Source organism: Bos indicus, chromosome 17 (assembly GCF_029378745.1).
Source record: "Bos indicus isolate NIAB-ARS_2022 breed Sahiwal x Tharparkar chromosome 17, NIAB-ARS_B.indTharparkar_mat_pri_1.0, whole genome shotgun sequence".
Taxonomy (NCBI): Eukaryota; Metazoa; Chordata; class Mammalia; order Artiodactyla; family Bovidae; genus Bos; species Bos indicus.
In genome coordinates this window covers 54,859,511-54,873,280 of record NC_091776.1, presented here as the reverse complement: position 1 = coordinate 54,873,280, position 13,770 = coordinate 54,859,511, and the positions used below count along the sequence as shown (strand labels likewise).

Sequence of the window (13,770 nt, the reverse complement as noted above, 5' to 3'; positions counted from 1 at the left end):
TCATGATTAACAACAGTCACCATTTTGGGAAGGCTTACAGCATGCCCAGTCCTAGGCTATGTCTGTATTGGTTTGTCATTTTTTACCTCTCACAGCCTTGGAGAAAAGTACTTCTATCTCCAAGCGATTATAAAAGAAAAGCTTTATGAGGGCAAGAACTCGGTCTGTTTTGTTTACTGCTTCTCTCCCAGCACTTTACACTGCACGTGACACATAGCAGGTGCTGAATAATGTTCATCAAGTGAATGAATGAATAATCTGTCTCAACAACTCCAGGAAACTCTATTTTAGACAGAAAAACTGAGGCTATCTTAGCCATAAAAGGGAAGGGGAGACTCCAATCCTGACTTCCTGCCTGATTATAAACTAGAAGTCCCAGGGGAAGCTGAGCAGGAAATCCCCCCAACTCTAGTGACGCTGTCCAGAGACCTTGATCCCTCTTTGATGCCTGCTGGGCTGATCATATGGACCCATGAACCAGGCTTTGAGAGAAGGATGTCACCTGGATCCCAAAACATGTTAACTGGCTATCTTGTGCCCCCCACAACAGCCATCTCACAGACTGCAGGAACCTGCTTTGAGTTGTCTGTGACTGAGGCCACCAAATCACTGCTAACGGTCCACAGCCTGCCCCAGTAATTAATTAATGGATTTATTAATTAGGATGGGAGCTACTTCCCAGGCCGGAATTGGGGTCACCAGTTTCTAAAGCAAGACTCAGAGAGCTAAAGATAAACCCTTGTTCACTGTGAGTCTGAGGCCTGTGCCCAATTCCCAATCACAGAGTGAGAGAATTTCAAGAGCCAGTGATGGGTGAAGAAGCTGGGGGTCTGGGAGGAGCTGGGTCCCCCAGGACTGCCTCCCAAGGTAAAGTCAAGGCAGTTGCTCCCAACTCACCCTTCCTGTGCTATTCATCCACTCCATTATCCAAATATTTATTAAGAACTTACTACGTCCTTGCCTTCCTCAGGGAGGAATATGTGTGTGTTAGTCGCTCAGTCATGTCCAATTCTTTGCGACCTCATAAACTGTAGCCCACCAGGCTCCTCTGTCCATGGAATTCTCCAGGCAAGAATACTGGAGTCGGTTGTCATTCTCTTCTCCAAGGGATCTTCCCGACCCAGGGACTGAACCCTGGTCTCCTAAATTGCAGCAGATTCTTTACCATCTGAGCTATCAGGGAAGCCCAGGAAGGAATACAGATGGTAAACAAACGAACAAATACATACATATTATCACATCAGGTAAAGCAGATAGCAGTAAACAGGGCAGGGGGCGGGGAGGCATTTTGGAAGCTTAGGGAGGACCTCTCCGAAGACGTAATATTTAAATAGAGGACTGAATAGACTGAGACAAACTAAGGAGATGTCTGGGAAATGCAATGGGAACAGCAAGTACAAAGGCCCCAAGGCTGGAATATGTTTGGTGTGTTCAAGGAACAGTGAGGAGGCCAGACTGCTTGAATAAAAAGGGGAGGCGTGTCGAGAAATGAGAGCAAAACATAATGAAGGGATACAAAAGGGAATGGAGGACCTAATCACACAGTGGGCCCAGGTAAGAACAGGCAACCAGAAAGAGGCAACGCTGAGAGTGATACCACCCAGGCTCCCAACAAGACATAAAAGATACCTCAACTGGGCACTCTCTATGCACTAGGTGCCTTAGGTAGATGGCCAAACCTCATTTCATCTTTCCTGTAGGAAAGCATGGTCCTTTGAGAAGAAGATACAAAGTCAGGATTACAAGACAAAGAGGTTTATCAGGATCAATACCCACACCCTGCAGGAGGGAGCCAGAATAGAGAGAGGGAGGGAGGGCGTGAGTGAGAGAAGAAGGAAGGAAAGTTGGTAAGGTTGGCTGGTTAGTGGAAGCACCCTAGACTGCAGAGGAGTCCAGAGCCTGCAAATGAATCCCATGTGTCCCAGGAACCAGTCTGCTCTTAGTCCCTATTACACTCAGTCCCTGGCTGTGGCAGTTGCGGGTGATCTTCAAGGGCAGGATCTGGTGCCACCTGCCCATCACACTCCTTATAGACAAAGATCTGCAAGGTGCTTTCTCAGGGCCACCACTGGGAGGTACCATTATTATATCCACCTGACAGCTGAGAAAACCAAACCTTAGAAAGAGGAACTAAGTTACCCAAGGGACACAGCTAGGAAGAAGCAGAACTGGGATTTGCATCCTGATGGCCCGGTGCCATGATTCCAAGATAAACAGAAGTTGGGGAACTGGGCATATTTTGCAACAGAGCAAGAATTGGGCTGAATACCTTGTTAAAAAAATAAAAGCAATACTTAAGGCTTGGAAGGAAAGCTATGAGAAACCTAGACACTATATTAAAAAGCAGAGATATCACTTTGCCAACAAAGCTCTGTATAGTCAAAGCCATGGTTTTTCCAGTAGTCATGTACGATGTGAGAGTTGAATCATAAAGAAGGCTGAGCATGGAAGAATTGATGCTTTCAAGTTGTGGTGCTGGAGAAGACTCTCGAGAGTCCCCTGGACTGCAAGGAGATCAAACCAGTCAATCCGAAAGGAAATCAACCCTGAATATTCACTGGAAGGACTGTTGCTGAAGCTGAAGCTCCAATACTTAGGCCACTTGATAAAAAGAGCCAATACATTGGAAAAGACTATGATGCTAGGAAATGATAAAGGCAAAGGGAGAAGGGGCTGGCAGAGGATGAGATGGTTAGATAGCATCGCCAACTCAACAGACAGGAATTAAGCAAACTCTGGGAGATAGTGGAGGACAGAGGAGACTGGCGTGCTGTAGTCCATGGGGTCACAATGAGACAGATAGGACTTAGCAACTGAACAACAAAGGCTGATATGGTGTTTGAGTATTTTTCAAAGTACTCATTGAGATAGATTCACTCCAGGCCAAACATGTGCTAAATAATCTTATTTTATACTTCATCCTTACTCCCAACTGACAGATGCCAAGAGTGAGGATAAAGGTGGGTCTAACAAGGCTTCCTGGCTCAGTTGGTAAAGAAATTTCCTGCAGTGCAGGAGACCTGGGTTCGATCCCTGGGTCAGGAAGATCCTCTGGAAAAGGAAATAGCAACCCACTCCAGTATTCTTGCCTGGGAAATCCCATGGACAGAGGAGCCTGGTAGGCTGCAGTCCATGTGGTTGCAAGAGTCGGACACAACTTAGCGACTAGATCACCACCACAATAGCCGCTCAGAATCTGTGACCACCTTCACTGCCTTCCTCCAGTTCCTTGCACGCACTGTTTTTCCACCCACCTCAAGGTATTAGCACATGCTATTCCCAGGCATGCTTTTCCCTGACCTTGTCCTTGACACCTTGGCTAAAGGGTCACTTCTTCCAGGAAGGCTCCCTTGATGCTCAGACTCAGGCAGTTTTTTTGCCACATGCTATCTCAGAATCAAATGTCCGTGTGTGACTACACACCTGGTTGTCCAATAATATATGCATCCACCCCCCTCCATTGTCTGTGGGCTAAGTGAGGACTTTGTCTTCCTGTTCACCATGATATTGCCAGCATATTATTATTATTTAATGTGGTGTCGGAGAAGACTCTTGAGAGTCCCTTGGACTACAAGGAGATCCAACCAGTCCATTCTGAAGGAGATCAGCCCTGGGATTTCTTTGGAAGGAATGATGCTAAAGCTGAAACTCCAGTACTTTGGCCACCTGATGCAAAGAGTTGACTCATTGGAAAAGACTCTGATGCTGGGAGGGATTGGGGGCAGGAGGAGAAGGGGACGACAGAGGATGAGATGGCTGGATGGCATCAGTGACTCGATGGATGTGAGTCTGAGTGAACTCCGGGAGTTGGTGATGGACAGGGAGGCCTGGCATGCTGCGATTCATGGGGTCACAAAGAATCGGACACGACTGAGCGACTGAACTGAACTGATAGTATTTATGATATTTACTTATTATAATTTACACAATTTTTAGTTATACTGTGAGTGGCGAATATATTGGGTTGGCCAAAAAGTTTGTTCATGTTTTTCTGCACCATCTTATGGAAAACCCTGAATGAATTTTTTTGGCTAAACCAATACATTTTCAAAGTATAGGACAACAGCAGTTATTATTATTAACATTATATAGCACATCTATGTGCTAGGCACAGATTTCATACTTTACATGCACTAACTCACTTAATCCACAATCCTTAAGGAGGCAGATACTACTATCATCCCTATTTTACATGAGAGAGAAAACCAAGGCTCAAAAAGGTTAAGTGATTTGCCCAAGGTCACATAGCTGGTAAGTGGCAGGGCTGGGATACAGCCAGGCGGCCCCCAAGTCCTCACTAAATATCTTTGGGAGTGGGAGACTGCAGGGCTTGATTTTGCTGTCCACACTACACCCCTCAGATCCCTGGAGCCCATGGACATCCATAATGGACCAACACGTCAAATAGCTGCCCCCAGCCCCTGAGTGCCTCTGAGTGACTGCCTCACTTGAAATCTGCACTCGACCTGGCTGTGCTGGTGACCCCTGCGGTCTCTCTGTCTGCAGCACCCACACTCCAAACAGCTGGCTGGACAAGTCAATCGACCATAATGGTTCCCGGGGAGCCACTTACCCCGTCGAGTTTGAGCGACGGCGGCTCAGAGAGTCTTAAGCACTGCTCGGCTCCAGGCTTCTGGGGCAGACAACCAGCTCAGGCCAAAGAGGTTGGAGGATTGATTTTTTTCTCTTTCTTTCTTTTTAATGACAAATGCGTATCTTGGAACTGCTGTTTCATTCGGCTGAAGGATGGCAGAGGGGATGCATAGGGAAAGGACGAGGAAGGAGGGGGCAGCCACCGGCCCACTCTGAGGGTTGACTGAGCTACTGAGGAAAAGCAGAGACAGCAGGCCAATCATGTATCTTCATGAAGCTGGTCAGGGCCTTTCGGTTCTTCTGAAAATGCAGCCTCGTCTGACATTTGGCACTTGGAGACTGGCAGCCAGTGGCCTTGACAGGTAGCCGCCTCATGGCCCCTGGAGCTGTCTGATCCACTGCAGACCCTCAGCCCAGGGTCTCTGCGCCACGGTTCCCTCTGTCGTGCCCTTGCTAGGTCTCCATTCCCTGCCGAGCGCGGCCAGAGTGTTGGATTTGTACAGGATACTGGATATCTGAATTTCTTAGGTAACATCTTCTGTGTTTTAAATGCTGAGAAGCTTATATTTAAAAAAGTGGTTTTAAATATTGCACTAATCTGGACAGATACATCCGTGGTCCAGACATAGCTCCCAGCCTGCAACCTCTGTAGTCTGAGCTCCCAAGATATAAGACATCACATATAATATTAGTAATATATTAATATAGTAAGCCCCCAATGGAGGAAAAGAGAAGAGAAAAAGTGCCCAGTAATCTCTAAAACAAGCTTGCAAGGCCAGCAAATTCCAGGATCCACTGCTACTTTGGTTTTCTCACTCCTCTCTTACTCTCTAAAAACACCAACAACAATAAGAAGTAAAACACTTACGGGACACTAACTGTGTGTCCCAAACTGTGCTAAGCACTTTCACACTTAAAGTGCTTTAATCTTTAAGAACAATCTAAAAGGTGGAGATTACTATTAGTTCCATTTAGAGACAAGGAAATAAGGCTTAGAGAGGTTAAGCGACCCATCCACAAATCACATAGCCAATAGGTGATGGAGCCAGGCCTGGAAGCTAGGCAGGGGCACCTCACCATCTTGGCTCCTCTTACTTCCCTCTTGAGGGAAAGGGTAGAGAACAAGTTTCTGGAACTACATGTGATCTACCTTAACACTCTTAACTGGAAAGTGAAACACTTCAGCCACGCTACTGCCATCATTAGAGACCTGTAGACAGACTCAGCAAACCATGGCCTTCAGGCCAAATCCAGCCCTTCACCTGTTTTTGTAAAGTTTTACTGGAACACAACCATTCACATTCAGTTTTCTTGTCTATGGCTATTTGCATGCCACGGTGGCAGAACGGAGTGCTTGCAACATACACCACGTGGTTCACAAAGCCTAAAGCATATTATTATCTGCCTCTTCACAGAAAAAGTTTGCCAACCCTGATGGCGGACCTAGATGGTTTCTAAATAGCCTAGAGAGAAACCACCCCTGGGAAGGTCATGAGGTTGAAACCTTCAGGGAAACACCATCCTTAAAGAAGGGGAAGCATATTTGCACATTAAAGGGTAGTGGAAGCTTCTTCAGGGGTTTGGGGTGAGACCACAAAGGAGCCAGCCGTGGGAAGATCAGGAGAAAGAGCCCCAGGCAGAGGGAACTGCAAGTGCAAAGTCCCTGAGGTAAGAATGTGCTTGACGAGTCTGAGGGACCAAAAGACCACTGTGACTAGAACAGAGCGAGGAGGGGAGAGACGCTGGAGACGAAGTCAGAAGGGTAACGGCGGCGGGGCTCGACTACCTGGAGTCTTACAATCAGGGGAAAGGACTCTGGATTTTTAAATTAAGTATGAGAGGAACTGATTGTTCATATCCTACAAAACACTACAAACCATTTTCTGAAGGGATCCTCAAGGCTTAGAAACCAAGAACTCCATTCCAGGCATGATTTTGTCTGAAAATTCTGCTCGAGAGACCAATGGCTCCTCATCACTGCCAAAATGGGCCCTGAGGCCATGAAAAGGCAATACATTTAACTGGCACACAAAGTATGTCAGCATCCTTCCCTTTACAGCAACTGAGTACAGGGAACCAGATGAGCACAACCAGTCTCTGTGAAGGATTAAGAAATGGGAGACTTGGAATGTTAGTGGATTCACCCAGGAGTGCTAGAGACTGTACTTCTTAGCTGCTCTTGGGGCCCTTCCCCTCTGCCTACTACTTCCACCTTCCCTGACACCTTTGATATAAGCTACTGTCATTAAGAAAGAGCATCCCCCAGACAGAAAAATCAAATAGAAGACTGAACCCTGATTTCCTAAGCCAGAAACAAAGGCAGCCAACTACCTCAGTCCCCTTCCCACACTCAACCTCTGCCAGGCTCAGTCTGAGTTAGATAACTGGAAGCCCCCAGAAATTCAGCCCTTTCAGAAAGCAACAGAGAAAACCATCGTTTTTGGACAGCCACCTCGACCATCATCCAGGATCAAATTTAGCACCAGCTGAGGTGCTCACATTTGAAATTCTATCTGACGGAAGAAAGGTTACCACGACAGAATGTCAAGTTCGAAGACAGAATCCTCACTTTAACAGAAGAGTTTAAAAAAAGAAGAAAGAAAGAAAGAAAAAGGAAAGAAAAAAAAAACACCACCATCATCAGAAAAGCTGTTCCCTCTGGTCAAAATAGCACCGTGCTCATCTGAAATAACCCACCGAGACGCTTATTTGCTTCTTTAGGCTTGTCCGTGGTTTCTCAATTTTCTACAGTGAATTCAGGTATTAATAAAAGAAACTTCGAGACCTCCAACAGCAAAAGCGGTCAAGGATGAGACGTTGCTCATTTTTCTTCCAGCATTCAAAGAGAGGCCCGTCTTTGGGAAGCAATTTCTGTCGAGCTGAGAAATTCAGAATTTTGGGATGCCCAGAAAAGACTGCTGGGTTCTTTATATAAATTCTCAACACCTGTTTCTAGCTCCTTCTGCAAAATAGGCTCACAGGGTGTGGCTTGCAATGAATTGGAGAGGCAGATGGAATGGGGTCACCCGCTGGTTGGACCTGGAAGGGTCCAGGGGGCTGGCCAATGGTTTGGTCGTATTCACAGAGCTGCTGCTAGAAATCTCCCCTCATCCCTCTGTCTCCTGCCGCTCCCTCTCCTCCCGCTCCAAGCTTCCACAGCCTTCGCCTAATGCCAGTCCATCTCACGGGCCTGGGCCTGGGCCGCACCAAGCCTGGTCTGCTCATATGCTCCCCACCCCGGCAGCAATTCTATTACAGCGAAGTTTCCAAAGTTAGGATTCCGCCAACAGGGCTGATAGCTTATTTACTGCTGTCATCTAAAGAAAGAGGAATTTTGACACATTGTTAAATGATAGCACATTTAGATAAGTCAAGCTGTCAGAGGCTCTAATGGATGTCTAAACTCTCTGTGGCTGATATGTAAAATTTATGCACTTCAGAATATCATAAGGTTATAATATTTTAATCACATCCACGCTCTTTTCTAAACTTTGAGCTGAGAAAAACATTCCATCAAGTCCCATCTCCCGTACGCCAAGAAATTGAGCCTTCCTAGAAGTTTCTCCAAAACTCCTTACAAAAAGTCCAGCTTATCTCATTTGAGGACCCATCAGTTTTCCTCCCTAAAGGCTCACACCCCAAGCAGAATTTGCCTTTTCCTCCCAAGTTCGTACAGTGTGATCCTTCCAGCCAACCTCTTTCCTCCCAAGAAACAGATGTGCATTCAGACTGAGCACCAACTCTTGTTAGCTTGATTAACACTCTTTGAAGGAAAAAAAAAAAAAAGATATCACGAGAGACTGGACCCAGAGCATCATTTAAAAAAGTGGCAAAGTAAAGCAGAAAAAGAAAATCATAAAGGTATGAATCCGGTTACAACGACTATACACAGAAAAGCCATAAAAAAATACTGCATTAGTAATGTTCACCATAAAGCAATCTTATAACCAAATGAAATATGCCTAGCATTAACTTTGGGATAGAATTTTATTTCTTCTCGTTTCCTGGACTGCCAGCAGCCGAGACAAAAAGCAGCAGCAAAGAAAGAGGGAAGCAGTTTCAGGGATCCTGGAGCAGGGTACCAACTGTCACAGCATCTTCACCATCATTAAGACTGCTGACAGACTTCCATCCTAGGAAAACAGCCCCACTGTGTCCAGAGATGGCACTGGAAGGAGTAATAACCAGACTGCTTCTATATTTGAAAAATATATACTTCCAGAGGGCTGTGCATGGGCCAGTACAAGGTCACCTTTCTTGCCAGTATCGGAGTGGCGTTGGTAGCATGGTCTGGCCTGGGGACATGGGCCGCCTTTGCTGCCTTGGCCACTCCAACGCTCAGCGACCAGGCTGCATGAAACCACTGAATTGAAGCTATACACACCTCCTCACACTCAACAAACATCCGAGGCCATGGGACAAGTGAGCCCAAAGCTCTTGGCCTGCACGGGGCCTGCAGTGGGGGCCCACCTTTCCTACCCAGATCTTGGAACAAGCCAGCTGAAGTTTTCCTTTCTAGCTATTTCCCCTGTAAACGGAAAGTGGGAAGGGAAAAAAATGAAAATAAAAGTGTGGCACAGGAGTCATTAGCGTTATGCACAAGAGATGATCCGAGGCGAAAGTGCTTAGGCTCATAATCCGTTTCCAACAAAAAGGCCATCAGTGAGAACATGGGGCTGGGTGGGGGGCGCAGTCCTGTTGGGCAGGGGAAAACCTGAACACTTCAGGACAAGGGTGGAGACCACAGCAGATGTGAGGGCCTCAATGTTTGTACACCGCTGCCACATGTACCTCTGTTCTCTTAAAGTGTACAGCTTTTCAAACTCCCAAAGGGACCCCCCCCCACTTAATATCCATGTAAATGAGGTTAACCCTTTCCCCAGAGCCCTCTCCTTTTGTGCCAAACACACCAGCCATTGTTTTCATGAATATATCCCTCCCTCCTGCACCCTAAGTATACACCCTGTGCGGGGAGAGGTCCTGGCTCTATTTTCCCATCACCTGAACAAGGCTTTCCACCACCCCCATCTTCATCCTTTCCAGTTCAAATTTGCTTTTTCACCTCAGCATCTTCTAAAACCCTAACAAAGGGTTCCCAGATCAATGGGAGTCCAACTGAAATCAAGATCTGGGTGACCTCAACAGCTCCACAAAAGACCCCTGAGCCTGAGACAGGAGAGACTTGAGGTTCAACACCCCCTCCACTCCAGCTCAGAAATCAGCCCCCTGGGAGCCGCACCCACCCCTCAGCACCCAGCCCAGGTCTCACTCCACCTCCCGGTTGCAGCCCAAGCTCCCCGAATTGAAAACGAGTTATCTAATGAAAATTGTGTTAACTGACATTCCGGCCAACCGGGAGCAAATACCAGCGCTGTAAATCTCGCCGCGGAAATTTTCTCCAGCCCAGAATAACAATAGGACCCTGCAAAGGGCTTTCGCCAGCCCTTCTGGTTCCTCTCCTCTTGTCTGCCACGTTCTTGTCATTCCTTATGTTACAGAACATCAATCATAAATAAAGACGCTGTCCCCCAGCCGTGCCCGGGTCTCATTTACAAACATTAGCAGGGAATACGATTACCATTGGCCTTCGTGCCAAGCCCAATGTGGCTGCCCAACTCTCTCTCTCCCATTCTCTCTCTCTCTCTCTCTCTCCCCCTCCCCCATCCCCCACTCTTCCAGAAAGGCCACTTTAGCATCATTTAAAACAGCAACCACAGCTCACAGCCCTGCCCGCCTCAGATGGCCACCAAACTGTAGCCCCAACTCGAGTGAGGACCTGGAATTGCAAGGCACTTGCAGTTATTAACTGCATGCCTGAGTGCCCCGATTTTCTCTCCAGCTCACTGGCTTTGAAGGAGGGGGCCTGCGGGGAGTGAGGGGTTAGAAAGGAGGGGGGTTGGGAAGCCACCAGGAGGAGGGGGGCACTGGAACCACTTATCAGAAGAAACTTAACGAGATTTGCAGGCGGATTTAAAAAAAAAAAAAAAAAAAAGCGGGTCCCTTTTTATCTCCAGACTGATGCTCTCCCTTCTTCCAAGAATGTCAAGGCCAAGGCAGGATGCTTTAATCGTCCGGTAACCAGCACCACTTCCCCGCCCCTTGTTCCCACCGCACCTCGGTGAGACTCCTGGGTTTGGGGGCTTGTCAGGAGCATCCTGGGGCACCTGGGAAAGGACAGAGGCTAGCGTTGTGCCTTCTGTGCGCAGTTCTCTGTGAGATTCCATCCCGCGGCCCAGTCTCCTATTGGGTCAGCAAGAATAACCCCCAATCTGGAGGAGACACACAGACTCCCAGAAAAAGGTGGAACGGGGATAAAGTGCTGGAGTTTGGAAGGGAGTCGCCCCAGGGAGGAAGAGGGAAAAGAGAAAGAAGAGACTAGAGAGAGGAGGAAAGAGAGGAGTGGCGGAGAGGAAAAGCAGGAGGCAGAAAACAGCGAGGGAATCTCCTATTTAAAAGTTCCAGTGGGCCCGAGAGCCCGAAGTCACCTGCTCTGCGCAGCTCCCGGCTCTCCAAGGCCCCTGAGGCAGGAGCGCAAACTTGCGCGCGCCCCGGGCCCATCTCCACCGCCCGTCCCCACCTAGACTTGGAAAGAGGTTGGCGAGGGGGATAAAGCAAGAGGCAAAGACGAACCCCGAGAACCCGGCACGAGGAGAGGTCTGCCGGTGCAGGCGGCCAGTCCGGCGGCGGTGGCTGTAGCGGCTGGGGCGGCAGCAGCGGCCCCCGGGTGGCGGCGCGTCCGGGCTGCGCAGCTAGGCGGGCGGCGGCGGCGGAGGTGCTGGCGGGCGGCGGGGCGCGGAGCCGCCTCCTAGCCAACCCCGGATGCCTCCCCCCTACGCCTCCTCCTCCTCCCAGCCCGCCAGCTCCCTCCCTCCCTTGCCCGAGCCCCAGCCGGGCGCGGACAGGCACGCGGCGCGCTTCGCGGCCTCCCCGGGCGCCGCGAAGTTGGGAGGCGCGCAAAGTGCGGCGCAAGGGGGGTTGCCCGAGGTCCCGCCTGCAGCCCCCTGCCTGGAACCGCAGACCCTGCCTTCCTCGCGCCTCACTCCGCCGCTCACCCGCCGGCTCGCTCCCCGGGCCATGGGCTCACTAGCGCTTCTCCATGGTCGCAGCGGCTAATCGATGATTGAACCGAACAAAGAGCAGCGGCGAGATCAATTCCTAATACCTATCGATAGGCAGCGGGCAGTCGAGCCCCTGCGAGCCCCAGCAGCCGCCGCCCGCCTCCCCAGGGCTCCCGACCGCCCTCCCGGGGACCTCCCCAGTGCGCCCAGGGCGCGCCCGAGGGCTCCCCACGGCCGCGCGGCCGGTGCTGCCCGCACTAACCTGGAGTCGCCGTAGATCAAATCGCTTCCAATATTGAAACATCGATCCCACATTGGCGGCCATCTTGGGGGCTATTCGAGACGCACACACACAAGAGTTTGGCTTTTCTCAATGGCTGCACTCAATATCCGGGCTGGACTCCCCCCAGCCCCGGGGCCGCCGCCGGCAGTCCGGGCCCTGCGCGCCACCGCCCGGGGCCCCTCGGGCGCCCCCCGGCCTCCTGCCACCCGCTGCCCCTCGGCGCCGCCGCGCCGCCGCCGCCGGGCCCGGGAGCCGTGCGCCCCCCCCGACCCCCGGAGGGCGCGGGAGGAGGGCGCGGGGCGGGGAGCTCGGCGCCCGCCCGGGGGAGGCGGCCGGGGATGGGGTGGGAGGAGAGGAGTGGGGGGGAGGCAGCGTTTCCGAGAGGCGCTGGCGCCGCCGCTGCCCTGCCTGCAGCCGGCTCCCGGGCCCGCGGAGCGCTCGCTGCATATCCCCCCCCAAGTCCGGGGTCGGTGTGCCGCGCGATTGCACTTGACTTTGGCTTTTTGCAAACTTATCAATACTGACGTAACGTGCTGATCAATGCAAAGGGAAGTTTGCGGGGGCAGGAGGCGGCGGGTACGTGGGGCGCCTACCCTCGCCTCGCACCTGTCTATCCCCCATCCCCAGCAATGCATACTTAAAAAAAAAAAAAGTTAATAGTTTGCAATGCATTTTTTTTTCTTTTGCAATCGGAGCACACAACACGTGCCTCGGGCTGCCGCCGCTCCTTCGCCAGCCAGCTAAGCTTCGCATCCGAGGGTATCAGCCGCCAGCTAGAGCTGCGTAGACTACCCTGCCGGCGGGTTGTTGGGAGCCGGCCAGTGGGCGGGTGGCAGCCGCCCGGGGGCGCCACTGAGTTGTCGGAAATGTCACCACTGCCGTGCGCAGAGTCCGCGCCATTATAGAGTTATATTATTAAGAGGAGATGTCTTGTCTTGGTCATAGCACTGGGTTCTTTCCGGGGATCCTCTGCAATAGAGATTCTTGTTACTATTTTCAGGAGCCTTTAGTACAGTTACATGGGCTCCTCACAACTTTAGAATGGGAGGTCGTTTTACTGTTCGCATTACTGGAGAGGGTTCTTAGCTAAACCTCTGGAATGGTTTCTCCCCCCATAGTGGGTTCGCTTGTATCGTTATATGTTGAGGGGGCCTAGCCTAGCTCTGGATCACTAACAGCTACAGATGTCTCTGCCACTGTTACAATCATTATTCTGGGGTCCTTAGCCTAGCTGGGGACCCCAGGCTCCTTCCCAGTATGGGCCTCCTTTATTATGATTGTCTTTTGGGAGAGAGTCTTTAGCCCAGCTGGAGGGAAATTCTGGTCTTCTGCAATTTTTCAGACGCTGGACGGCACGGGTGGCTAGATTTCTTTTACATTTTTTCCATCATCTTGCCTCTGCAAGGGAAAAGTCCCCAGTCTCCCTCCCAAGGTCCTACGCCCACCACCCAGGAGGAACTCAGACCTCCCAACCCACTTCATAACTAACACTTCTCCTGACCCAGCAGTCACCCTTTCTGACATGTCCCCCTACCAATCCTACCCTAGCCTCTGCCCCACCCCCCCCAAAAAAGGAGACATTCCCCCGCTTTTTTTCTAGGCAAAAGATTTGCTTTTATAGACAGCAAATGGAAATTATATTCTCTTTTTATGACCCAGCTTGGACTTCTGACATCACTCTTGGTCTAGGACAATAGATCAATACAGAGGGTTATAAAAAAGATAAAGTTTAGAAGAGTTGTAAAGAAGAAAGAATCGTGATGGATATTTTTGATGATTTTCCAATATTTGTGTCTTGGAACACGTGCTTCAAGGCAATTAAAGTTTTTAATGTAA

The 13,770-nt window shown here is 50.1% G+C and overlaps 1 protein-coding gene across 2 annotated transcripts in view; it reads right to left on the bottom strand.

Moving 5' to 3' along the window:
- CUX2 (cut like homeobox 2) overlaps window positions 1-12,096 on the bottom strand; it is a 277,570-nt gene extending 265,474 nt beyond the window's left edge. For both annotated transcript variants that reach the window (XM_070769549.1, XM_019977959.2), the window contains exon 1: window positions 11,914-12,096. In XM_070769549.1, coding sequence (XP_070625650.1) covers window positions 11,914-11,976 — 63 coding nt within the window. In that variant the 5' untranslated portion in view covers window positions 11,977-12,096. The remainder of the gene's footprint in view (window positions 1-11,913) is intronic.
- Between the last annotated feature and the right edge of the window lie 1,674 nt (window positions 12,097-13,770).